Source organism: Danio rerio, chromosome 12 (assembly GCF_052040795.2).
Source record: "Danio rerio strain M-AB ecotype USA chromosome 12, GRCz13ab, whole genome shotgun sequence".
NCBI lineage: Eukaryota > Metazoa > Chordata > Actinopteri > Cypriniformes > Danionidae > Danio > Danio rerio.
The window spans coordinates 10854980-10881998 of record NC_141032.1 but is presented as its reverse complement, the minus strand read 5'-3'; the positions used below and the strand labels follow the sequence as shown (position 1 = coordinate 10881998).

The 27019-nt window shown below is 35.9% G+C and overlaps 1 protein-coding gene and 1 long non-coding RNA gene across 16 annotated transcripts in view; one reads left to right on the top strand and one right to left on the bottom strand.

The window, feature by feature from the left end:
• The window catches only part of LOC147841288 (uncharacterized), a 70572-nt gene extending 61457 nt beyond the window's left edge, over window positions 1–9115 (bottom strand). The window contains exons 1-3 of one of the 2 annotated variants that reach the window (XR_015503907.1): window positions 8189–9115; window positions 6874–8144; window positions 6110–6284 (exon numbers count right to left, since the gene is read on the bottom strand). This is a non-coding gene — a long non-coding RNA (uncharacterized LOC147841288). Of the gene's footprint in view, window positions 1–4550; window positions 6285–6873; window positions 8145–8188 lie in introns of those variants that run through there. The other variant, XR_015503906.1, reaches the window with a different exon arrangement.
• Window positions 1–27019, top strand: part of mpp2b (MAGUK p55 scaffold protein 2b) — a 104310-nt gene that overhangs the window by 37676 nt on the left and 39615 nt on the right. For all 14 annotated transcript variants that reach the window (XR_015503374.1, XR_015503375.1, XR_015503377.1 and 11 more), the window contains 4 exons: window positions 17023–17123; window positions 23646–23798; window positions 23901–24056; window positions 25105–25332. Coding sequence is in view for 6 of the 14 variants with exons in the window: in XM_087274886.1 (XP_087131012.1) it covers window positions 17023–17123; window positions 23646–23798; window positions 23901–24056; window positions 25105–25332 (638 nt within the window). In the remaining 8 variants the exon portion in view is untranslated. The remainder of the gene's footprint in view (window positions 1–17022; window positions 17124–23645; window positions 23799–23900; window positions 24057–25104; window positions 25333–27019) is intronic.

The following is a 27019-nucleotide window of genomic DNA, read 5'->3' as shown; positions in this document are numbered from 1 at the left end:
ATACTTTACCCATTACTTACTCAAAAATGTGGTGCGAGTAAAAGTATCTGTTGTAGATATTACTCAAAATATGAGTAAAAAGTAGATCTTTCAAAAGTACTCAAGAGTCGTGAGTATTACTTTATAAAAAGCTGATGTACATGTAATTTGTGGATGTGTGTAAACGTAACACTCTGTAGTGCATTTAGTTAATGCCCAGCAGGTACACGACATCATAAGATGTGAATATTTGGTTAGATTTAGGTTGTGACATCAGGTGATCAAAATTCAATGTCTAGCCAGCGTGAAAAGACGTTAATTTGATGTCCAATAATGAAGTCAAATGATGTTGATTTTAGGTTGCGTTAGAAAGTGACCAAAATCCAAAGTCGAGCCAACATCTTAAACCAACATCATATTGACGTCAAATGCTGACATTTATTCGTCATGTATGGCAACCGAATTCAACGTCTGACAGATGTCATAATGGTAACCTGGTAAATGGTAAAGAGTTCACACTTAGCTGATGATTGATTATAAAGCTTGTTTATCATGCTGTCCCAGGTGACAGCCCTGAGATCATAACATCCTCGAGTCCGAGGGAGTTTGAGCTCAGCTAGATCTCGAGAACTCCCCTGCTGCAGTAACCAATGAACAGATAGTGATTGATTTTAAGAGATAACTATTAACTAGGAGCTAGCTAGCTTTGGATTAGTCAGTAAACTTAGGTTGCATGTTTTTTGAAAGTGGGAAAAAAACAGAGAACCCGGGGGAAACCCACGTGAACACGGGGAGAACGTGTAAACTTCGCACAGAAACGTCGGCTGGCTTGGTAAGAACTAGAACCAGTGACGTTTTTGCTGTGAGGCAACAGTGATAACCACTGGGCCACCGTGCCATCCATTCTTCAAAACGAAGATGGCTCTCATATGGAACTTAGGGTATTTATAGTGGCTTAGGAATTGTCTGATTGGTGAATCATTAATGAAATAATGCGGGGCCGTCTGCAAGCACTCATAAGCATGTGATCCTCTCGAAATTAGTTTATAAATAAACTTCACTAATCAACAGTAGAACTGTAAATAAGCCAGAGTTAGCCTCAAGGACTATCTGTTGCCAATGTGCCAGATTTTAAAAGGCATCCTAAAATCAAAAAAACACATTATCTCACACAATAACAGTAAAGTTACATACGACAAAAGGGTTAAACAAATAATAAAAAATTATTTAAATATTAGACAAAGGAATTACACATGATTACAAACTGGATTTGTTTTTAGCAACTTCTTTAACTTGTGTTTAAATGTTGAACAATTCGTAACAACCCTTAAATCCATAGGAAGTGTGTTCCAGAAATGACTGGCTCTAACTGAGATCGTACAAAAGTTGTACGCCTAAACTGCACACCACAGTCTTCCCTGGTTACAGATCGTGTTGCTTGACCATTAATATTCTTGTGTGTCACAAACTTACATAATGGAGGTAGAGCATATCCATTTAAAAAATCATACAAGCATAAGCCAAATATTTCATATTATTAAAGCTCAATAAAAAGTGTTTTTGTATTATATTTCAATGATGATACCTAATACTGTAGTTTTCTGATCAAATACTTTAAGTGCCTGTTTATAAAGTGATTCAACTGATCTTAAAACTGTTTTACTGGTGTGTGACAAACTAGTAAGACAATATGTAATATGAGAAAAAATCATGGAGTGCATAAAAAGTTTTGCTGCTTTATTAGTCAAGTAAGATCGTATATGTCTGATGTTGGCCAGATTGAATTGAACAATTTTAGTAACCTTCTTGGCATGCTTTTGTAAAGTCAATTGTGAATCTAAAATTGGACCTAAATGTTTAAAATCAGAGACAACCCTGAGCTTTTCTCCTTTAACGAATATATTAGGATGATGGAAAACTGTCAATGATTGTGAGAAGAACATACAAACCGTTTTACTCATATTCAAATTAAGATATGATTCACACAACCAATCAGAGACATCTCGGTTAAATAATTTGCTGCCATATAGAACTGTGTCATCAGCATACAAACAGAATATTAATAGTAGGACAGACTTGTGGGAGGTCATTTGTAAACAAACTAAACAGGATAGGGCCCAAAAGGGATCCTTAAGGAACTCCACAATTACTAATTCTGTCTACTGATTGACTAAGGCGCACACATTCTTTCCTAGGTTGGATGTTGGACATTGCCATCCGCCTGACGTTGGGTTCTGACAACCACCCGATTTTCATTTCCAAACAAAATGCAACGTCCCCATGACGTTGGGGTACAATGTCAATCTGACCTCATGTTGACGTCTTGTGCCTGCTGGGTGTTTAGGCCATTTACGTTGGTCATCACACAGTAAACATTAGTTATCTTCTCATTAGTGACATGCATCTAAACAGTCTCTTCATTATGATGCAATTTACCTGCTATGTGTAAAGTACTGTGTGAAGCAGTTGCTGCTGGTTGAAGGAAAGTAGTGGAGTAGAAGTACCAATACAGCACTAAAATGTACTCAGGGCAAAGTAAAAATACACATTTTTAAAACTGCTTAGTAAGTTACAATTCTTAAGAAAAACTACTCAATTACAGGAGTTTGAGTATTTGTAATTTTCTACTTTACACCACTGCTTATAATGTACATCAAAGGGAAAGATAACAAAAAGTAACATTTACTTACTATTTATTCAAATTGTTTCAAAACCTTCTGAGATTATTTTTTCTGCTAAACACTAAATATTAGGTCTGCAAGATATTGGAAAAAACTAACATTGCGATATTTTGTTTTGCCACATTATACAGTACATTGCGATATGAATACAATTTTACCAGATGAATATAACAGGGTAGGGTTGCACCAGTTGTTCATGAGTCCTTTCTTAAACTAGACTGTAAAGTCCAAACTAGAGGTGCTTAGTAAATACTAGCTAGTTTGTAACTAAATTTGTTTTTACTTCGGTGACATCAAATGTTCTTAAGGCAAACCGTAGTTAGTAGGTTGTAAGCTCTTTATCAAGTCAGGCGTAGTCGCATTGAATGACATAATATCCAATGAGAATCATTTAAAACTGCTTTAAAATTCTGCATCTAAATATATATCTCCTATTAAATTGAAAATTTAAAAAAATGACAAATTACATGTTTATAGTACATTACATTAAAGTCAGTCACTATACCAGACAAATCACATACCTGCATGTGAGCCATGACTGTACATGAAATACCAATGAAGTTATCAAACATTTAACTTCTTTTTTAATTTCCTACACATGAAAGAGAAAAGAGCAAAGAAAAACTCAGTCATGAAGAAATTCTCGATTTATTTGATGGATGCAGTTAACAGAAAACACTCCTTGAAACAAAATAAACTCTTCTTTCACACACCAAAAACAAAAAAAAGAAAGAAAAGAAACGCAAGATTTGGGAGGGAATTAAAGCTGTGAGTAGAGGGAGATCATTTATTATCATGGCGAGCTCCTCAATGTAAACCAAACTCAATGTCGTTTCTTTTCTACTGTTATAAATGGGGGAATGCTGCCGTAAATATTTAGTTGGATTGTAGCATTTGAACTAAGTTCAGTGGTGCAACACACACATATTTAGTAAGGCTACGTTTTAACTTACGCAGTGCTGGAGCAACCGGCCCCATCTCTATTTGGAAAGATTTCCTTCATTCAGATTGACTGGAATGATCAAGTCTTTTTCTATCCAGTGCTTCATACAGAAATTAAATAATCAAATGTAAAATAACATGGTCATCATTGCATAAATAACAATAAAAAACATCTTTATCTTTTACCCTTCAATTCATTCATTCATTTATTTGTCGGCTTAGACCCTTTATTAATCCGGGGTCGCCACAGCGGAATGAATCGCCAACTTATCCAGCAAGTTTTTACGGAGCGGATGCCCTTCCAGCCGCAACCCATCTCTGGGAAACACTTCAATTCAATTAAATTCAATTAAGTTCAATTAAATTCATCATTATTTATCTAACGCTTTTACAATGTAGATGTGTCAAAGCAGCTTCACACAGAAGATTCAAGTAAACTGAAACAGTGTCCGTTCAGTTTTAAGAGTGGAAGTTCAGTTTAGTTCAGTTCATCGTGGTTTAATTTTCACTGCTGAAAGTCCAAACACTGAAGAGCAAATCCATCAATGCACAGCTCTACAAGTCCTGAACAATGCAAACAAGTGGCACCAGCTTGAGCACGACCATTTCTCCTATGGCCAAACGAGCTGCAGTCTAGGCGCTGGAGGCTGGAGAACTCTGGACGTCCATCGTGGAGAAGCTACAGGTGGGAGAGGTCACCGGCTGGTGTACAGGCTGGCCCTTCAGGATCAATGCGAGGACTCGTCTGTCACTGGGGTCTTATAGGAATCAGTCTCATGCTTTGCACTCCTCCATGACCACCACAGCAGCTGCTCAGGATACAGCCTGGTCCAGGATTATGGAAACATCAGGAATAATAAAAAAAAAGACTAACATAAGTACTGATGCCATTTAAATTATGTCTTTTGGGAAGTGTTCCCAGCTCCGGTTGCCCTAAATAATGCAGACTAACAATCCTTTAGAGCAGGGATCACCAAACTTGTTCCTGGAGGTCCGGTGTCCTGCAGATTTTAGCTCCAACCCTAATCAAACACACCTGAACAAGCTAATCAAGGTCTTACTAGGTATACTTGAAACACCCAGGCAGGTGTGTTGAGGCAAGTTGGAGCTAAACCCTGCAGGGCACCGGACCTCCAGGAACGAGATTGGTGACCCCTGCTTTAGAGGATTTGGATTTCAAAAGCATTTTTGTTTTGTCATTAATTTTCTTTTTGGCTTAGTCCCTTTATTAATCTGGGGTCACCACAACGGACTTCTCCAGCACATGTCTTACACAACGGATGCCCTTCCAGCTGCAACCCATCTCTGGGAAACATCCATACACACTCATTCACTCTCATACACTACAGACAATTTAGCCTACCCAATTCACCTGTACTGCATGTCTTTGGATTATGGGGGAAACTGGAGCACCCGGAGGAAAGCCACATGACTGTGAACTTGCAAACTCCACACAGATCGCCAAGTGACCCAGCTGAGGCTCGAACCAGCGACATTCTTGCTGTGAGGTGACAGCACTACCTACTGCGCCACTGCGTCACTCCATTTGTGTTTTATGTGTATGCTAATGCAAAGAGATGTGTCTTTAATCCAGTTTTAAACTGACAGAGTGTGTCTGCTTCCCAAACTGTGCTAGGAAGGCTGTTCCAGAGTTTAGGTGCCAGATATGAGAAACCTACTGCCTACAGTTGATTTTTATATTCTGGGAATAATCAATTGTCCAGAATTAATTGAGCATAGTGGACGTAAAGAGCTATAATACACCAGGAGCTCACTCAAATACTGCGGAGCTAAGCTGTTCAGGGCTTTGTAGGTAGTCAATAAAATGTAAAAATTTATACAATATTTAATAGGGAGCCAACGCAATGATGAGAAACTAGAGTAGTATGATCAAATTTCTTTGTTTTAGAGAGCACTCTAGCAGCTGCATTTTGAAAAAAGCTGAAGTTTGTTAATTAGGCCAGCAGGGCGGCCACCTAGTAATACATTACAATAATCTAATCGAGAGGTCATGAAAACATGACTAAGCCTTTCCGCATCAGACATTGATAGCCTATGTCGAAGATTGGCAACATTTTTTAAATGAAAAAATGTAGTTTTACAGATTCTTGAAATCTGTAAAATTGCATATTTTTTCTCATCTTTAAAATGCTAAATAATCTAATCCTGCGATGTGACTATTGTAGATCCACACATTGCAATATCCAAGCTCAAACCATGAATTGTTCATTCATTCATTTTTTTGTCGGCTTAATCCCTTTATTAATTCGGGGTCTCCACAGCGGAATGAACTGCCAACTAATCCAGGATGCCCTTCCAGCCGTAACCCATCTCTGGGAAACATCTACACACACATTCACACACACACACACACACACTCTTACACTACGGACAATTTAGCCTACCGAATTCACCTGTACCGCATGTCTTTGAGGGAAACCGGAGCACCCGGAGGAAACCCACACGAACGCAGGGAGAACATGCAAACTACACACAGAAACGCCAACTGAGCCGAGGCTCGAACCAGCGACCTTCTTGCTGTGAGGCGACAGCACTACCTACTGCGCCACTGCTTTGCCTATATATTGTTCAGCCCTACTAAATATATTAGATATTTTAAAGAAAGCTAAAAAACTACTATGGAAGTCAAGGGTTACAGTTTTTTGATCTTCAAAATATCTTCTTCAAGAGTTCACACTCAGCTGATAATCAATAAAGCATATTTGGCATGCTGTCCCGGGAGAGAGCCCTGAGCTCGTAATATCCTCGAGCCCGGGGCTCCCTCCCGTTAGAAGGGCGAGAGGGGAGTTCGAGGTCAGGTAGGTCTCGAAAACTACCCTGCTTGTCACCGTGAGAAGTGTGAACTGAGGTTGTATTTGGTGATAATTTGTTTTAGTCGATTTGGCTATGGTTCATGTTTTGGACGGTGGGAGGAAACCGGGGAACCCGGGGGAAACCCACGCGAACACGGGGAGATCATGCAAACTCCGCACAGAAACACCGACCGGCCCGAAAGGTTGGACCGGCGGTGTTCTTGCTGTGAGGCAACAGTGCTAGCCACTGGGCCACCGTGTCGCCCAATCAGGAAAGGAGGAGGATGAAGGGGTGGAAAGGGGGGAGCTTCAAGACGAAGATAACTTGAGTGATAAACTCAGGTTATTTATAATGCTTCTGTAATCATCTAATGGGGCTGATTACGGAGCTAATAAGAAGCCAGCCGTGTTGATTATAAGCACGTGATCCTCTCAAAATTAGTTTATGAACAAACCACACTTATGTGTTCAACTAAAAAAGAAATGTACATTTTTAGGTAAACTACCCCTTTAATTGCATTTTAAAGTACAACTGATTAAATTTTAGACCTTTTGGAGGCATTCATATCTTCTTATATAGTGGTTGTGTTGAAAACAATCTTTCTTCAAATTTGTCTATTTCTTTCTAGCAGAGAGTGTTTGTTTGAGTGCAGTGAAGGAGAGGTGACAAACCACTGTCCAATTAGCTTTGTGCATGAGAGCACATCCTGTGTTTGCTAGAGCTGCCTGGAGAGAATGAGTCTGACAACTTCTTTTATTTCCAGGTTTCCTCTCTCTCTCTCTCTTTACAGCCTTTTTTGAAGTTCAAATACAAATGAAATATGTTCCATCTCTTTACAGTATTTCAGTTTTCTAGGTCTTAAAGCTGTATTATAGTGCTTTTTTCATTCTGGATATGAACTGTAGTCCCATGGCTAACAATATATACTGACAGCAGGACCTTCTTGGACAGAGTTAGCAGTGTCTGCCTCATGAATATTCAGTTTACCTGTTTAATAATGCATGATTACATTGAATCACATGGTTACACACACACACACACCTGTAGACCGACCGTGTGTGCTGCATGAATAGAAGGGCTGGCATCTCCAATCGCCCAAGCCACCATGACATACAGTATTTATGAGAGACGAGCAAGATGAGTGTTTTAATATTGTAGGTGTTGTGTGTGCTGTGTTTATACAAGCTGTTGAGAAATCAGCAGAGGATTTATGTGTAATGACAGTGTCTAGGAACTTAGTGATGTTTTTCAAATGAGCTTGCAGATAGAGCACAGGTGACTTCATTTTAGTTGTTCTGTTGTGATTTCACACATGCAGGATATAATATAACAATAGCAAAAACAGGATTTTCATTCGTGCTGTGCAAAAAGGCACAATCACTGTCAGTGCGATTGGGGTATTACATAACATAAATTCAATTAGACCATGCTTTATAGAGTGATTTATAAAGGACACTATTATTTAAATGGTTTTAATGATTCTTTTGTTTAACTAGGAGATTTTTTTGTAATTAAACATGTTTGCACACCTTTCTATTAGGGCTGAGCGATTTGTCCTTAAATCAAAATCTCAATTAGTTGAACATTTTAACTCGATTATGATTAATGAACCTATTGAAAATAATTTTATTTATGATTTAAATTCTTTTGACTTCATAGTTCACTGACAAGTTTTGTACAGTAAATATGTTCACATATTACAAGTGAAAGATTTCTGAATGAAGGCGCCTTTCAATCAGAAATGTCTCACTTGTAGTATGTGAACATATTACTTGATTTTAAAATAATCACGCACTTCTTAGCACTCATAGATCTTCTGTCTATGAGTATTTATTGAACATCAACGTCCAACAACTAAAATTAAAACACACATTGCCTAAAACAAACAGTCACTTTTTTTCTTATAAGAAGAGTGAACACAAATAACTTGCACTTTTGGAAACAAAATGAATCATTTTTATTGTTTTCAAAAGTAGAAAATAAGCAGTATCTTTTCTAAATAAAACAACTCTTGTATATCCTGTAAATAATATTTTAAATAGTGCATTTCTTGAATCTTCTGTAAACAAATATTTTCATGTAAATAATAATTTTATTGTAATAGAAAAGATTACGCTTGAAGGCATCACTGCCACAGCTTTGGATCATCATCAATGTAGTGCAAACGTGCAATATGTAGTTACATTTTTTGAGAGGTGTGCAGGTATGCGACTGCGTGAAGGCTGTGCTGGACCATGGGCTTTATTTTATCGATTTTGGCGCAAAGTCTGTAGCGCAGGTCGCAAAAGCATTAAGAGCATGTCCAAATGCCCAAACTTTTGCTATTTTAAGGATGGATAAACACGCTCTGTGCCACAGTGCATTGTCTAACAGGGTTGAGCTTATTCTCTTAATGAGTTATAGGTGCGTTTTGAGAAAAAAACCAATCAGAGTCTCATCTCCCATTCCCTTTTTCCCTTTAAGAGTCAGTTGTGTCGTGCCATGGTGCATTTGCAATTTACATAGAGGACTTTGTAAGTGTAAAAGCCGAACATTTCACTAGCGAGAAAAAAGTTAAACAGAGCATCTGCAGCGCGAGAATGAGCCTCCTCCAATCTGCCTTTACTTTCACATTCACTTTCTCTTTTTCGTAGATAAAGAAACATGTTGTACGCACAGACACTGATTAGTCTACATAATTAATTGTGTTTGTTAAGCGCAAAGATTTGTTTCAAAGCTATTTCTAAATTCACTTCCAGCAAACGAATAAATGAACAATAATAACAAAGTGTGGTCAAAAACTGAGCTGCATCCCAAATAGCACACTATATACTTTGTGCTTCTATAAGTGTTTTAAAGGTATGGACTTGGAGTGAGGGAATGAGTGAATAAGTCAGTTCCAAATGCACAAAGATTATTAGTAAGATAAGACAAAAACTATTTAATCTAAAAAAATATTAAGATTAAAATCTAGAAGATTTGAAGGAGGTCCATCACTACCCATGAGGGGTTTGAAGTGTGTAATTAGAAATCCAGTTGAGGTGTCTTTATGCAAGTAAATGAGAACGGGCATAAATAGAAGAAATAATCTGTGCTCCAGGGAATGAACAGATTGCAATTAATTGATCGCTTGCAGAAATAAGGTGGAGGCTTAAATGATCTGACATTTAAAACTATTTTTAAGACCCATTTAAAGACAAAGACTTATCATTGCGTGCTGTCAAAAATATGTGAATATATGGAAATCATTAAATGGCTCCATTTATTTTGTTCAATCGACCAGCTAATATTACTGTAAATATGAGTGGTTTCTTATGCAATATGAAACAGGTGAGATAATTTGCCATATGTTTGTGCTCCGGAGATGAGTTGAGTGCTATTATGCTAACTGAAAACATTTCAAGAAAAAACTCAGTCACAGAATGTGAGCTGCAGGTGAGAAAATGAGTGTGACAGCAGGATAAACTTACCTCAGAATGAGAAATTGAAATTAAATAAAAACAGGGACAAAACGTGACATTTGAAAGTCATTGGATGACTCAGTTGTATATAAAATTAAATAAAATTCGGTACCACAGTATGCCAAATTGTACCCACATTTGTTTTGTCAACCAGGCTTCATGCGGAGCTGGATTTAGTATGAGTGTAATATGGGAGGTTAAGATAGTTCCAGGAAACGACTGCTGTACTGGAATGAAAACGGTGTTCTGTTTCTGAAGGAGCGCTGGAATGGAAATGAGTCAGAAGCCAAACACTCAGCAGCAGTCCTGAGCTTGGAAAATAAACTGCAGTAATACAGCTCTTATGTTAAGATAAGCTTTAAACAAGTATGTTACCTGAATGTGACCAGTGCTATGATCTTGGGTGTAAGAAAAACACAATGTGGCACTGTGTTGAGCATCGACGCATGTCCAAAGGAAGTTCCTGCACTTCCTCTCTAAAAAACATGTTTTGGAATTTGAGTCCATCAAAGCGTAAAGGTCTCACGAGTCAGTTTCAGAAATATGTCGGTGCTGTCCTTTCAGCTTAAATGTCACTCAGTCTCAACAGGATGTCGACCCAGAGCTAGTAATGAGTTTGACCCTTTGGCTCAGACGCACACCATTAGGTTGTGTTTCCATGGAAATGTACACTACAGAGCTTCTTGTGGTATTAATTATAGCAAATAGAGAGCAACTTATTAGCATTCACGTTCATCTCAATGGCAAATGCTCATTGCTCATGATTCAATTCTCATTGTCAAACTTTTTATTGGATCTTTACTTGGTTTAACAACATCAAAAGTGTCCAAAGATAAGACCAACCAGGCTCATTCTGATTACATATCGCTATATACATTTCTGGAGAGCACCAAATACGTCCCAGAAGCTATGTTTTTTGCAGTTTTTATTTTCATGAATCTGTCAGAAGCCACTGTGTACGCTTTTTGAGATTTCAAATTTCTCTTGCAAGTGCTATTCACACCTGCACTTCTTACATAAATCCACCAGAGGACACCGTCGACTGAATGACTGACTAACCGATCGACTGACTCCTTGCCTAAACCCAACCGATATTGTTTTAAAAGCTCCGATTGACCAGCGCCCACCGACTTCCCTAAACCTAACCGCCAATACTTTCGAAAGCAATCCAGAAATAAAAAAGCCCTCACGGTATCCTGATTTTTACCACAATTTTAGATTTTACCACATTCTCATCTTGTTTTTTACTTGATTATTTATTTTTTGGCTTACCTAATATCTGGAACCATTCTTCACCAGATTCAAACCCCATTGTCACTCCATGTCACAAGTCAGCTGACATACGTGGCGAGCCACTGGAAAAACTGATAACAGTGGAAAAGCTGTTACAGAGGTAAGCGGTGAGCTGGTAAATGCGAAAAGGAATGACATCATACCACCCCGTGGCATTTGTCTTAAAGAGGAAATGCAGCCATATGTACCTCTGGCTATCTAATTCAGGATCTCCAGAAAAGTATATAGCAGGGCTACATTTTCAGAATGAGTCTATGTTGCAACCAGCCGTGACACATTAAACTGACAGCAAAAGCGAATGGCAGTGAACTCTAACTCTGTTATGTGGCTAAAAAGTTCTTGAAAACACTATGAAAGGATATAATTTTCTATATCAGCAGGTGTCAATAGTCGTGTCTGTATTTGTCATGCAATTAAAAAGGCAATCCAAAGTTGTTAAAATGTCAATATTTACACAACTATAAATACTTGGGTCACTTTTAGCCTCGACGCAGTCTCCTGATGCTGTAAACCAGATTCATCACACCCCAACCTGAATACTTGCTGCAGAAGCATCTTAATTTGCTTTTTAGTCTAGTGCAGAGATGCCCAAAGTAGGGCCCGCAGGCCAAAGTGTGTCTATTGTAACCTTTGATTTGGTCCACCATCCCATCTAGAAAGTGAGAGTGATGGAGAGGGTTGGGGTGAATGCCTTTAAGGAAGATTGTCATGTCTAATTTGACGTCACTTTTTGTTTTTTTGTTTGTTTTATTGTTTTGCTACAGAAAAAGCAAATTGAAATGAAATGTTTCAATTAAATGTTGTAAATTATTCCGATTTTTCAAAATGTGAATAATGTCACTCGACAGACTACGCAGATGATATCGGTGAGCAAATCAAAGCAAAAAGTAGTGTAACTCCATTCTGTTATAATGATATGTTTTTGTTTTTACTGTAATAACGTCATTATAAAATGAACATATGCTGTATTAGTTCATATAAAGCAATGTTATTTTTGAAATATTATTAAATAAATTAGAAAATTAACCATGACAACTATAATTACCTTCATCACACTAGCCTCAGTCAAGTTTGGTTGTTGGCCCTTTATAAGAAAATGTTTGGGCACTCCTGATCTAATGTATGAATCAGCTTTAGGCATAATATTTTAGTTTACTTTATTTTGATATCTTTACATACTTTAAGTAACTAAAATTTATGTACCACTTTAGTCTTGTTGATGTTAAAAATCGTGGAAATGCGTGGATACAGCCATTTATGCATCTAACCTTATTGAATAAATGAATTTCATGGGGGAGTAAATTAATTATGCAAAGTGATTTACTACTGTTTACCCTCCTCAAATTAAGAGTATTTGCATCATCATTTAATGCCTCAAAAACCCATCTCTTTCAGACCTGCCTCATTTACTTACAAATAAAATGTGTCAGAGTTTATTTGCAGTTTTGGTGGGGTTCTTTTGGGCAGGTGTGAAAGGGGCATATCGTATTAGGTGAACATGAACCGACCTCAAACTGACTCAAATGCCGAAAGTCTTTCATTTATGTGGACTAAATCACATGCATTCTGGGATGATGACATTTTTTTTGACACTTTAGCACAATTATGGCAGGTCATGGAGTGGACAAACATGGCTGTGAGGAGGTTCATAGTGCCTGTAGACTTTTCCTCCGCTCTTTGTTTACTTCCGTGTGTTTCCCACATGGTAGTTCTTGTCAACAAAATGCAGTTCTGAAAATTTGTCTAGTCAACTACTGATGTGGATGTTGTCACGTGACTGCTTTTTGGTTAGTTTCAACTTGTTTGTTCTAGAGCAGATGGTCTGGTGTGAAATTAAACCAAAACAGCTGAAAATGCTATATAATGTAGTATTTTTAAAGGTGCACCCAGTGGTTGAACTAGATATTGCATACCTGGTTCAAAACACTTGCAATCGCAGGTTGCCAGATTGACGATACTACCAGGAGTGTGTCTGATTATTGAGCCTAAAGGCTGATTTAAGGTCGAATTAAATCATGTTCTAAATAAAAGCAACAGTATGCGATAAAGGGAATATTTTCCATATTAAAAAGAGTTTTTGTTCTAACCAACAGCTGAAATTTATATAGTATAAACGGCTTCTATTTCTCACAGCTGATCAAACTGACATTGATCACCTTAGGTAGACCTCATGTGCTTTATTCAGTGTTAAAGGCTAGTAATGTGAGTTTGAATGACATTTTACATGGTATTTATTACCATTCTACTGAAAGCAGCAGCAGAAAGTTCACTTCAGATCTTGAAAATAAAATAAATCATTTGGAATTGAACTGTGGAACTCAGTGCAAGCCAACACATATCAATAATTCAGCATACATTTTATAATGTTAAAGAGGTTTAATATTTATTAATTACATTATAAACCTTACCATTTTGTTGGAGTGCAGTAAGTGCACATATTTTGTGCTTCTGAATGGCTATATTTTAATTTCTGTCATTTTGCATCTGGTGCAAACAGCCAAATTGCTCATCACTGCAAATCTCATAGTGTGTTGTTAGGACACGGGGTAACCATGTAACCTGCTCATCTAATGTTTACGCTCATAATATTTATATTATTCGCTAATTCATAACCACCTCATGTGAATTCTGAATCTGCTTTTCATTTCGGAGTCTGCTACTGTCCACCAGAGGTCGTATTTTGGTCACTGACACTTACTTTGAGAGCTTTCCTGACTGAATGAATGAAATATATGGTTTTCCACCAAGGCAACCCGGGTTGCTTAAATGTAATTGGCTGAACTGGCATTGGACGGGTTAAAAGACTAAATCAAAGACTGATGTTCCGTCACGTAATGCACATTTTCAAAGCAGAATATCTGTCTTTAGCATTGTTTTTCCGATCAACAAGTATGTTTACTTAGCATGATTTTTAAATATCTGCAAGCATACTATGGTATTTATGCTTCAGAATTTATAATTTATAATTATAATTCATTTATACAGCACCTTTAACTGTGGTTCAGACCACAACCTTTAATGTTGAGCTTGAGACTATTCTAGGATTTCTGTTTCAGGATTATAATAAGAGAGCATAATAATAATAAAAATAAGACATTTATTTATTGAATTAATCTTACATGAAATAAAAACATCCCTAATAAGCAGCGTTGAAAAGTAAATGAATTGCAATATTTACCTATTTAACAGACAGGAAGCATTTGAGCACTAAATAAACCAGATGCAAACAGTAGGTTAACTCATTGTCAGCTTTGCCTAGCAACAGTCGTGGGATAGAGGTTTGACCTTCATCATGTGCAGAGGTTATTAAACTGCTGTGCACTGTCCAGAGAGAACTTTATTTCACCTCACAGCAAATGCATGTTGTGGAATGAGAAATGACAATCTGCATTTTCATGGCTGTAATGCATTTATGTGAATAAAGTGACACATGCACATACATATTAATACAGTTTCCATAATCTGATCCTGGTTCTCTTTTGTACATGTCCCTTATTTGACACTCCTAGTTCAGTTTGTGAGATAATCACATGTGTTTGATGAGTCCAAGCATCTGTAACGTTTGACTTGACTGTTTTAAAGATCCACTTATGTGCCGTATTCGCTGCATAATATTAGTGCAATAATTGTGAAATTTCCAGCTTATCTGAAGCCGTGCTCCTTTTTCAAGCGTGCCATTTTTCTTTAAAGAGAATTTGAAAACATGTAGACTCAAAAGACACCTTTGAAAGTAGCTCTTTGACGTTTCTTCGCTGCATGGAGGCTTTCATGAAGTTATTTATTCTTACATTTATGCATTCCGCAGATGCTTTTATCCGAAGCAACATTCAGCTCTGAGTTTGAGGAGATTCTGATTTCATGGTTTCTCTACTGCACTGATCTTCTCTCAAGGTTATTTAAATGTTTCTCAAGTAAGACAATATATATTTCTACAAACAAGGATTGTTAAATAATTGTTTTAAATAATCCTTTTATTTAACTATATTATAATAAACTATATTTAAAGAAATATAGTTCCAGCAAAGAGCCTCAGAAGACAATATAAATCATTATTTTATGTTATAAGTGTTTTTAATGAAGCTTTGTTAAATGATGAAGTGTTGCTGGAGATGAAGAGCAAGGACTTTGACATGAAGTCTGAAATATAAAGATGCATTTAACATTAGAGTATTGTTTACTTATTTTATTCATGAATTATTCATGGTTATTCATGAAAGTCATTCCTGCACCGCTCTGTTTGCTGCTTGCACAACATTGTCCTTTGTTCAAGGAAACTCTCATGCCTTTATAGTGTTTAATTAAAATATCTTCCCCTCTTCTTTCAGTCTTCTCTAGTGGTCCACAAATAGAAAAGGTAGAAGTGCCAAAATAGATTTTACTGTTTATATGAAACTGGAAAAGAAGCCTACTTTTGCCTTTATAATGAAGGTTGATGCATTTCTATTGACTTTATTTTTCAGATACGAGCAGGTTGGAAGTCATTGGAACCTTATTGACTCAAGACGTCTGCTCTCATTTACTATCATTCATTTTTATATGTTAAAAACAGCTTATTATTGCTTAGTTAGCTTATTTTTATGTACAGTCATAAACAAACTGTTTTCTGCCCTTTATTATCCATGGTCATTTCTCCCATAGGCTACTAATTTAGAAGAATGAGGTCAATAGGATCGACATCAGAAGGGTTTGATGAGCCAATTAGTGTTGAGATTTTTGACAAAAGGTTTTCTTGTCAACCCAGTCATGTATGCTCTGCCTAAAGTTCATAAATGGCCATAGAAACCAAAAGGGTTATTCAACTGTAGATTAATAGGGGCTACCTTTTTATTTTTTGGTCATGCAGATGATAATAAGACATTATTTAAAAATGTGAATATTTCATATTTATTTAAAACAGTTTACCTTTATTACAAGAGAGAGAGAACAAATAGGATGTGATTTGAGGTGCAGTTAGTCACGCAGTTCTTATTTTAAATAACCTTTTGCATATTCATATTGTTTTGTTAATGTATGAATTAAATAAAACATTTATTTTATGTATGGCATTTAATGGATTTTAGTAATTTTATTAAATTCAATTATACAATCTATTTATTCAATTAATGGTTGATACATTTTAACAAAAAACTGGCAACGAGGAATTTTGGATGTTCTGGTTGTAGAGCAATTTCAATTCAATTCAGCTTTATTTGTATAGCGCTTTTACAATGCCGATTGTGTCAAAGCAGCTTCACATAAATGGTCATAGTAACTGAACCAGGGCAGTTCAGTTTTTAGTGTTTAAGTTCAGTTCAGAGTTGGGATCATCTCGTCGCTGGTCTTGGATCCAATCAAATTTCATAAGCAATATAATATAATGTGATAAAAACAAAATGCCATTGGCTGAATGGCTTTATTCTGCAAAACAACCTCCTGGAAATACTTTATCCCACTTATTACATGTTTACTTGTCATAAAATATTAAAATTAGATACAAAATATTGTTCCGAGATGTAATAGTTTATTAATTATTTCATTAAAGCCAAAGCTGGCAGAAATTAAAATAGCTGAATGGAGCTGATGGAGTATACACTAACCTTTATATTATTCAGTCACAAGATGCCACCAAACAGTCAAAAACAGCAGCGGAGCATATGGTTGTGAACGTATTTACTGATGGTCAGGATGGTTTGAGGTACCTAGATGGGCTGGTGTTATTCAGCAGTAGTTATGTTGAAATAACATTCCTTGGAATGTGGTGACTGACTAATCAGAATCAGATAGTCCAGACAGTCAGTTCAGTATTTACTACCAACTTCCTCAAATGTAATATACTCATTCTACTAAAGTGTCTTCTTTCTAACCTGTGAATCCTATTGTTTTGTTGTCCGCAGCGATGCAGAGTCTTCTGGATACTCTGAGTGACAGTACCAGCTCCACCACAGCCAATGACCTGGACCTCATCTTCCTGAAAGGAATCATGGAGAGTCCAGTCGTGAGTCAGCCTTTTTTTGACACCCATGTGTTTACACTGGCTCTAAGCAGAACAAAAGCTTCAAAACTAACTCGACAAGAACACAAGTATTTCACGCCTTTGTTTAAAAGATAAATCTCTGTCCTTACAAAAATGCAAAACACAATGTAATGTATGTTAAGGGCTTGCTGGCAGTAAAAAGCCTTTTATGCTGGGTTTGCACCAAACCCAGAATTACTTATTTGCATCAGTATACTGCACACAATTCAAGGACACTAATGTGTGGAATTTGCCTCAATTGCATGTTCTGCGTTTCTTGTGAACCCAGCCATGTTGCCCAATCCAAAAGGCAAACACAGCATGCAAACTGAGGCAAAATCTCCAGTTGTAGTGTCCACATGACCACTCTACACTCTTTTTTTAAAAGGTACACATTTGTACAAAGGGTCCATATTGGCTCCCTTAAACTATATATTATTAGTACCTACAAATTTTAAGAGGAACGTTTTTGTACTCTTTAGGTACTAATGTGTACCCTTAGGGTACCATATTACCCTTAATATGGGCCGTTTAGGTACAAATTTGTACCTTTTAAAAGTATCAACTCGCGTAAGTTTATTTCTGAGTTTCGCAAAGTCTTTATTCTTGTCAGTTGAAAACTTAAATGTTTTGGTTTCAGTTACTTGATAAAATCTGTGGTTTTGAAAAAAAACATTCGCATGGACAGGACCTTTATCCAGGAATAATTATTATTTCCAGGTATGTTCACACATACAAGGAATTTGTTTTCATTACAAAGCTTCTACTGTGCAACACACTTACAGATACAGGACAGAAAAAAGATAATAAATATATTTCAAAATAGAAGTAAGCAGTGAATTCCAATAAACAAATTGACAAGTGTGTGTACAGGTACAGTTGAAGTCAGAATTATTAGCCCCCTTTTAATTTTTTTCTCTTTTTTTAAATATTTCTCAAACGATGTTTAACAAAGCAAAGAAATTTTCACAATATGTCTGATAATATTTTATCTTCTGGAGAAAGTCCTATTATTATTTGTAAAAGTCTTTTTATTTCGACTAGAATAAAAGCAGTTTTAAATTTTTTAAACCCCTTTAGGCTTTTTTCGATTGTCTACAGAACAAACCATCATAATACAATAACTTGCCTAATTACCATAATCTGTTAACCTAATTAACCTAGTTAAGCCTTTGAATGTCACTTTAAGCTGTATAGAAGTGTCTTAAAAATATCTAGTCAAATATTATTCACTGTCATCATGGCAAAGATAAAATAAATCAGTTATTAGAAATGAGAAACTCTACATTAATAAATGTTAGTAAACAGTTTATAACTAAAGCTACAAATGCTGTTTTCTTGACTTAGAACCACATTTATACTGCTCTTAATAACTGTACTTTTATACTTTGTTTATCATTTATTTTGCATTACTAAATTTAGTATTTCGTTATTTACAAACCAGTTATTTATGCATAGTTGGTTTCTTTGTAAGATCATTCAGAATGAGTTAGTAAATAATTAATAAACTATTCAAATTAACTTTTATAATTCAGGCATATACTAATAGTTAATTTGTTTGTTAAAAAATGCTTTATTAACTCAACTTCATGCAGTTTTGTGACCTAATCTAAAGTGAGGACTATTTATGCTTTATAAATTCCTTATAAATGATGATTAAATGCTCAGTTCTAAAGAGGAAAAAAAAACAAAAAAAAAAAAAACGACTTTATTTATACCCAATTGTTTGAAGCTACACAAATGAAACTGAACTTCAATTGAAAAATAAATCTTTGCAGCCTAATCTTTAATAAAATTACTGTACAGTTTAAACATCACATCCTGTTATACTGTTAAATTATTATATTGTTGTTATTTTATACAATTTTATGTCATATTTTGACACTCCTGTCATTCAACAATGTTTAATCTTTACAGTAATTTTACTTTTTAGATAAGATTGCAAAGATTATTAAGAGCATAAGAGCATCTAATCATCATTTATAAGGGATTTATAAATCATAAATAGTCCTCGCTTTAGATTAGGTCACAAAACAGCATGAAGTTGAGTTAATAAAGCATTTATTAGCATACAAAGTAATCATTAATTTATGCCTGAACAATAAGATGTATAAACATTGATTTTAAATAGTTTATTCATCATTTACCAACTCATACTGAATGATCTTAAAAACCACCAACTACTCTTAAATACAAATGGTTTGTAGATAATGCAATAATTCATTTAGTAATGAAAAATTAATCATTAACAAGGTATGAAAATACAATTTTTAAGCACAGTATAAATGTAGTCCAGAAAGAAGCATTTACAGCTGCAGTTATAAACTGCTTACTAACGTTTATTAATGTAGAGTTAATGCTTAACAGATAATGATTTCATCATATGCTAATTTTTAATTAATGGTTCATAGTGTGTAGTAATTATAAAGTGTTACCAAAAAATCTTCTCTCCGTTAAATAGAAAATGGGAAAAAAATAAAAATAAACAGGGGGGTGAATAATTCAGCGGGGTAATAATTCTGACTTCAACTGTATATTACTAAATACAACATTACATGTGCAGCTCTTACAATGTATGTGTAAATTGGCATGTAAAGTATGTTGTTAAATAAATAAGTGTATATGTGTATAACAAGTAGTGATGTTTGTTTCACGATTACTATAATAAGGTGTTTATGAGAGGGATTGCCTGTCGGGCTGTTCTGCTGCACAGTGCTCTGTAGCGTCCACCAGAAGGTAAAAGTTCCAAGAGGAAATGTGCTGGGTGTGAGGGGTCCAGAGTGATTTTGGTAGCCCTTCGCCTTGTACAGTTCTTAGCGAATAGGGAAGGTTGTTCCAGTGATTCGCTTAGCAGTCCAAACTGTTCGATGTAGTCTTCTGAGGTCAGATTTGGTAGCTGAGCTATACCAGACAGTTATTGAGACTGATTAAATGATTCAATGCCTTAATTTAGAGTTAGTGTTTTTAATAAATAGGAATTAATAAGAACGGTTTCACATACAGTACAGATGGCAATATTGTCACACAGATCTCTGAATGTGACTAAAAAGTAGTCCTTTGAACCGTCAAACATGTATGTTCTTGTAGTCCACTATTGCTGTTTTGCTAGCACTTGTCTATACTATAGTCACGATATTAATCACATCAATCTCAGTGTTACATTTGTCACCCAAATTTTCACCTCCCAAATATCATCCAGATGCATTGCAAAATATGTTTTTTTGTTTGTATTATTTTAAAATTTACTTAAATGAAAGGTCTCAAATTGCCATTCTTCTGGCAGTCCTTTTGATTGGTAGTCCTTGCCTCAACAAAGTCGAGGTCAGGGATCTTGGGCTTAAAAAGGCTGGTGACCACTGATCTAGATGAACTGCGCAAAAAAGTTTTAAGTTGAACAGTGTAGTGCAAGCGCCAGCCACAACTTTTTTTATTTGATGATGGATGAAATATTGATGCTCCAGCAAACAGCCAGAACATACAGGACTTTGTTTACTGTGCTGTTTGGCCGCAGGCTGGGATTTGGTGTGTTGTAGACTTGTATAATAAGCTGTTTGGATTTGTGCTGGTGGATTTTTCCTCAAGGTCAAATCTGAGACTTGTCAGAATTATTTTTGAATTTCTCATAAATGTTTAACAAGGATCTTTTTATGTATTATGTTGCTAATGCAGTTATTTCTTTATTTAAACTACAGTGTATAGAGTCAGAAATACCGATTTTCTATGAAAATTGGTTCTAAATATTTAAACTGTTTAATTATTCATTTTTTGCAGTGTTGATAATGTATCATATTTTTCAGCACTAAAGGACTTTAACGCCATAGTGTGCATTTCATTTAAATAAATAAATAGTACTGTGTTTCAGAGCAAAGCACATTACAGTTTTAGAGTGTTTGTTGGAAAGCCTACACTGCTTTGAAAGCTACCGTCACTAATAAAATATTCAATAAGTTTTATTTCTATAGATATTTATTCACCAAAAATGAGATAATGTTTTAAAGGCACAACAGGAAAGAAAAATCAGCAACTTTCATGATTACACAATGAGTCACGGTGTCATCAAACTACACCCTTGTTTGTTGTGAATACAAACTCTCTAGTGGTGAAAATGACATATTGTGCTTTTAAACAGAGTAGGTCAATATATTGGTTACATTTTCTAAATGTTCTCATCATCTCCTCAGCCTGGTCTTGTAGCTGTTTTACATGAAGAAGATCATGAAGAAGATTACATTGTCCAGTTTTTTCCCTTATTGATTGTGTGGTTTATTTAGCCACATGAAGCAGCAGCAGGAATGATCTAAAACATTTATCACCATTGTGACAGAAAATGAATGCACTCCCTTAAACACACTAGCAGAAAGGCAGTGTAATCCTTTTAATATGTTGTCTAAACCAGGAATTCCCTAACTTTTCAGCCCGCGACTCCCAAAACAACAATGTCAGTGACTCTCGACCCCCATTTTTCAAGGTGGTTATATATACAGTATATACTGTAAATAAACATTGCAGACACAACTATAGGCATATATAAACATGAGCATATTGACAACACAAAAATGCCACAGCCTATTTACTATATAATGCTTTTTTTCGTCATTTATTAATTTAATTACATTATAGTATAAAAAATTAAAGGCTGATGGCTTTTTATTTGTGTGTTGTCGTTTCTTTAACGCAACTATTAATTCTCTTCTGTGAGTTATAAATAAAATATAGTAATTCAAATAGTTAAATAAAATTTACTTAATATCACCAAGCCACTCCTTGTCATTGTCCCGCGACCCCCCATGGGGTCCCGACACCCACTTTGATAACCACTGGTCTAAACCATAGGTCTCAAACTCAATTCCTCTGCTTTTTCTGTTTTGCTCCAACCCTAATCAAACACAGCTCATCCAAATAATCAAGTGTTCAAGACTACTAGGTCAGCTGTGTTTGATTAGAGTTGGACCAACACTGTGCAGAGCTGCGGCCTTCCAGGAATTGAGTTTGAGACCTATGGTCTAAACCACAGGTGTCAAACTCAGTTCCAAAAGGGCCGCAGCTCTGCACAGTTTAGTTCCAACCCTAATTAAAGACACATGATCAAACTAATTGAGTGCTTCAGGCTTGTTTGAAACCAACAGGTAAGTGTGTTGGAGCAGGGTTGGAAATAAACTGTGCAGGGCTTCGGCCCTCCAGGAATTGAGTTTGACACCCCTGGTCTAAACAAAACATCTTCACAGAACTTAACATGGTGTGATGTCAGTTTCATATTTAAAAAAAAAAAATAGATATTATATTTCTTGTTAACAATATAAAAAAAACTAAAGCAGAATCCTTTTTGGATCCAAAAGCAGGTTTTATCAGTGGTCAGGCAAGCAAAGGTCGATTCAGGTGCAAACAGGTATATGGAGACAGTCCAGAATCGTAGTCGAATAACAGGTAAGGAGGTCAGAAGGCAGGCGGCAAACAAAGACAAAAGGATAAGCTAGGCTAAGGTCAAAACACGGAGAAGCAAGACAAGGAAAACGCGTTGTAGTGTTACTATTACAGTTAACAAAACTCGGCAAACTGAATGGGTGAGTGTGTGTCTTAAATAGTGTGTGCAATCAGTCTCTGACAATCCTCAGGTGGTGTGAATGTAATCAGTTTAGATGAGGAAGCATGTGTGTCTGGGCGAAGTGCATGTATGAATATGTAGTCCAGAAATGGCAGAATTGTAGTCCATGAGTATTTGTGAGAGAGATCCAGCGATCTAAGGAGTAGTTATTGTGACAATAACATTTGAACAACACCCATTCTTGTCTAAAGACTATTTTTTGATCCACTTTTGTCTAATTATTATTAGATAGAACTGTTTAATGCTGCAAAGTTAGAACGTTCAAAGTGTTTTAAAAATGAAAGTTGCCTCATTTACATAACAAATATCAGACACATCAACCACACTGTAAAAAGCTTTAGATGACTCTACTCAGAAAAAGTGAGTAAACCTGTTGCTTTTAAAGTTAGTAGTTGACTTTATTTAGAAAAAAAAATTGTAAACCTGTTGTTTTTAGGGTGACTAGTTGACTTTACTTGGAAAAAGTTGAGTAAACCTGTTGCTTTTAAGGTAATAGTCTTAGATGCAATTTTTGGAGGGCCGCAGCTCTGCATAGTACAGCTCCAATCTCCTTCAACCCACCTGCTTAATAGTCTCTAGTAGTCTCGAACACTTTGATTAGTTGGACCAGCTGTGTTTGATTAGGGCTGGAGCAAAACTGCAGAGCTGCGGCTCTCCAGGAATCCAGTTTGAAAGTTGTTTTAAAGTGATTAGTTGACTTTTTAAAAAAATAAATAAATTTGTTGCCTTAAATTTAAGTAAACAAACAATATGCATAATTTAAATGAAGTCTTATTTAATTTTAAGTCTTAACAGTTCCAAGTTACAAGTTTTCTCACTTTTTTACATGATGCTGATCACAATATGCTGGTTATTGAATCAAATATTGGTCAATTAATACTTTGAATGTTGTGTGTATGCAGTCTCGTGAGCACTATGAAGAGCCGAAGCTGGAGGCGGTGAGGGACAATAATGTGGAGTTGGTGCAGGACATCCTGAGAGACCTAAATACCCTTTCACCTGATAGTCCTGCGGCACATGAGCTCATCTGCATCCTTAAAGAGCCACATTTTCAGGTACATGCAGTCAGTCAGACACAAGCCCTTCCATTGGGTTTCATTTTGATTATTAAAGAGGCCTTCCTCAATACCTCAAAAAAAAAATTTCTCTCTCTACAGTCTTTACTTGAAACGCACGACTCTGTAGCATCCAAAAGCTATGAGACTCCTCCTCCCAGTCCTTGTGCATTTATGGACCCCGCGTTCAACAACCAGCCAGTGCCCCCTGATGCTGTGAGAATGGTGGGCATCCGCAAAGTGTCTGGAGAGCATCTGGTGAGTCCTGAGAGTTTTTATTATGCTTGAAAAATGAACTGAACTGAAATGTAAAAGTAAAGTTAAGTATGACTGCTTATAAAACTGTAAGTAAAAAAACTAAGGAAAACATTGTAATGGCTCACACTTTATTTCGATAGTCTGTTTGTTGAATTTAAGTTACATTGCATCTTCATGCTAACTAATTCTCATTATATTATAAATGGAATGTTAGGTTGGGTTAGGGTTAGTGTAAGTTGACATGTATTGTATTTGCAAAGTTTCTTATATTCAGTTACATGTCAGTTGAAGGAGCAGTATCAACAAATATTAAGCAGACAGTCTACTAATACTCAAATTGACCATCAAAATAAAATGTTATCCTGTAATGTGATGTGAGGTGCTATTCAATAATGATATGTGTTATTTTTTGCCACTAACAGAAAGCAAAATGTATGTTTTCAAATAGAGCCTATATTAAATAGAAAGTTGTCTGCATTTGTTAGCATTTCTGGATTTAGAATGTTTACTAAAGTATTTCTGTAGGGTAGCATATTAGCGTAGCAAGTAATTATTAAATAACTTAAATAATATAATACAGTACAATATACTATTGAACTTCACTGATGAAGTATGCTCTGTATGAACAGTGAGCTGTTTTAAAAAAGTTTCTAACACTAGATAAAACAAAATTTTATTTTGAATGTAAATAATTACATGATTATTTTGCAAGATACCAGTATTTACTAGCCACAGCCATATTAACCTGCAGCCCAAGACTGGGCTAAACCACTTGCTGTTGGAAGTGGTGTTAGTGAGGCCAGCAGGAGGCGCTCAACCTGCGGTTTGTGTATGTCCTAATGCCCCAGTAAAGTGAAGTGGACATCAAAATAAAGCATAAAAGAAAGCATAATTATTTGGTTAGTTGTTTTTTTTTATGTGTAGTTTCAATTTTGAATGTAATAGAAAATCATAAACTATTCAATAAAGCTGATATTGTTATTTAGAAGCACTCAAGCGAAGCAGTCTGTGCCACTTTGCTTGAATCTCAAACTGTTTCCTCTGGTAGGGTGTGACATTTCGGGTGGAGGGTGGAGAGCTGGTGATTGCCAGGATCCTGCATGGGGGCATGATTGATCAGCAGGGTCTGCTGCACGTGGGTGACATCATCAAAGAGGTCAATGGAAAAGAGGTCGGGAGTGACCCCAAAGTCCTGCAGAACATGCTGAAAGAGTCCAGCGGGAGCGTGGTCCTCAAGATCCTGCCCAGCTACCAAGAACCACACACACCACGACAGGTGGGCAACATTCTGACATACACTGAGTTTTTTCTGAGTAGTAAGTGAAAAGTGTGTAGACGACATAATATATAAAATGCTGAATCTAATGGACACTTAAAATCCCCATAAAGTTATAAAATAGCTTTATTTCTATAGCATTTTTTACAATGTATGCTGGGTCAAATCTGCTTTACATACAGTTGATGAAGAGCAAAAATCCATAACAATATTTATGACTATTGAATATACTGTATCAGGCAGGCAGCAGAGTAGTGTTAGAATTCTGCTGTAGTTCTGATTTAGTTCAATTTTATATGAATGTCACTGTTGAATGACCATACTCTTGATGAACAACTCCACCAAAGCAGTGAATATGACAATCACAACATGGTGAAAGTAGTAAATATGAGTTTCATACACATTTCTTTCATACAGAACATGAACATACAATCATGAATTACCTTTCAGAGCAAATGCATATATATATATATTGATTATTGATTTCTCATTAAAATTCCTTTCTTATCATCTACGCATATAAGTACATATATATATATATATATATATATATATATATATATATATATATATATATATATATATATATATATATATATATATATATATATATATATATATACGTACTTATATGCGTAGATGATAAGAAAGTAGTGGTATTTCAATGGGAAATCAATCCAAGTTTCAAGATGTCAAACAGTTGCTTTTGTAAACTGACTGAAACGTTGAAGGTACAGACATGGGAAATAATTGTTTTATTTGGTAAATTATTTTTTCCCCAAAATAAAGTCTACTTTAATTTAATATTTATTGCAGAGATTAACATTAGTGTCTGTTTAGCAGGCTTCTGTTTTAAAATAATTCACACATAAGATGAAGTCAAGTATTATGAAGCCTTTTTTCCTTCTGTATTCAGTATTTACTGCAGGTTGGTAGAGGAAATAAAACAAATATTCCTCTCCAATTTTCTTAAAAAAGCCGTAATGTCACATAAAATTCTTTGTAATTGTATACATTTGATTGTGTTAATGACAACTACCAAAGTCCCTTTAAAGCAAGTCATTTCACTTGGCGGCCATCTTTAAATTGCCTCTCGGGCAGCATGCTCTGGCACTGGCACTCCAAAAACTGCTTGCCAAGCTTCCGATTAAATTTCATATTAGGAATCACCAATAAAATTAAACAACAGCTGTGTCTTTAGTTTCAATTCTAAATGTCTGAATCACACAAAATCTGCAGAAACTCACATCTGGTCCAAACCCCTCCCCCGGAACATCATCAGTCTATAGCAATCAATGATTGGCTCCTGTACTAGAAGGCGGGCTTTATTCGCCATATAGCAATCGATGATTGGCTTCTGTACTAGAATGCGGGCTTTATTCGCCATATAGCAATCGATGATTGGCTTCTGTACTAGTAGGCGGGGCTTTATTCACCATATTGTCCGTTACACTTTTCCCCATTCAAAAAGATATGAGTGACACGTCTTATGTATTCTATAGTCTTTGCAACTGCTCGAACACAAGATTCACTTGGACAGCATTTTTGTTATTGTTTGCTTGTTTAACCAATTCAACATTACATAATCAGTGTGGTGTAAAATAAAGAAAGGTCAGTATTACAAAGAATGACAAGCAGGATCTAGAGCTTACATTTTAAAAGATTACTGACTAATTAGAGGAACAGA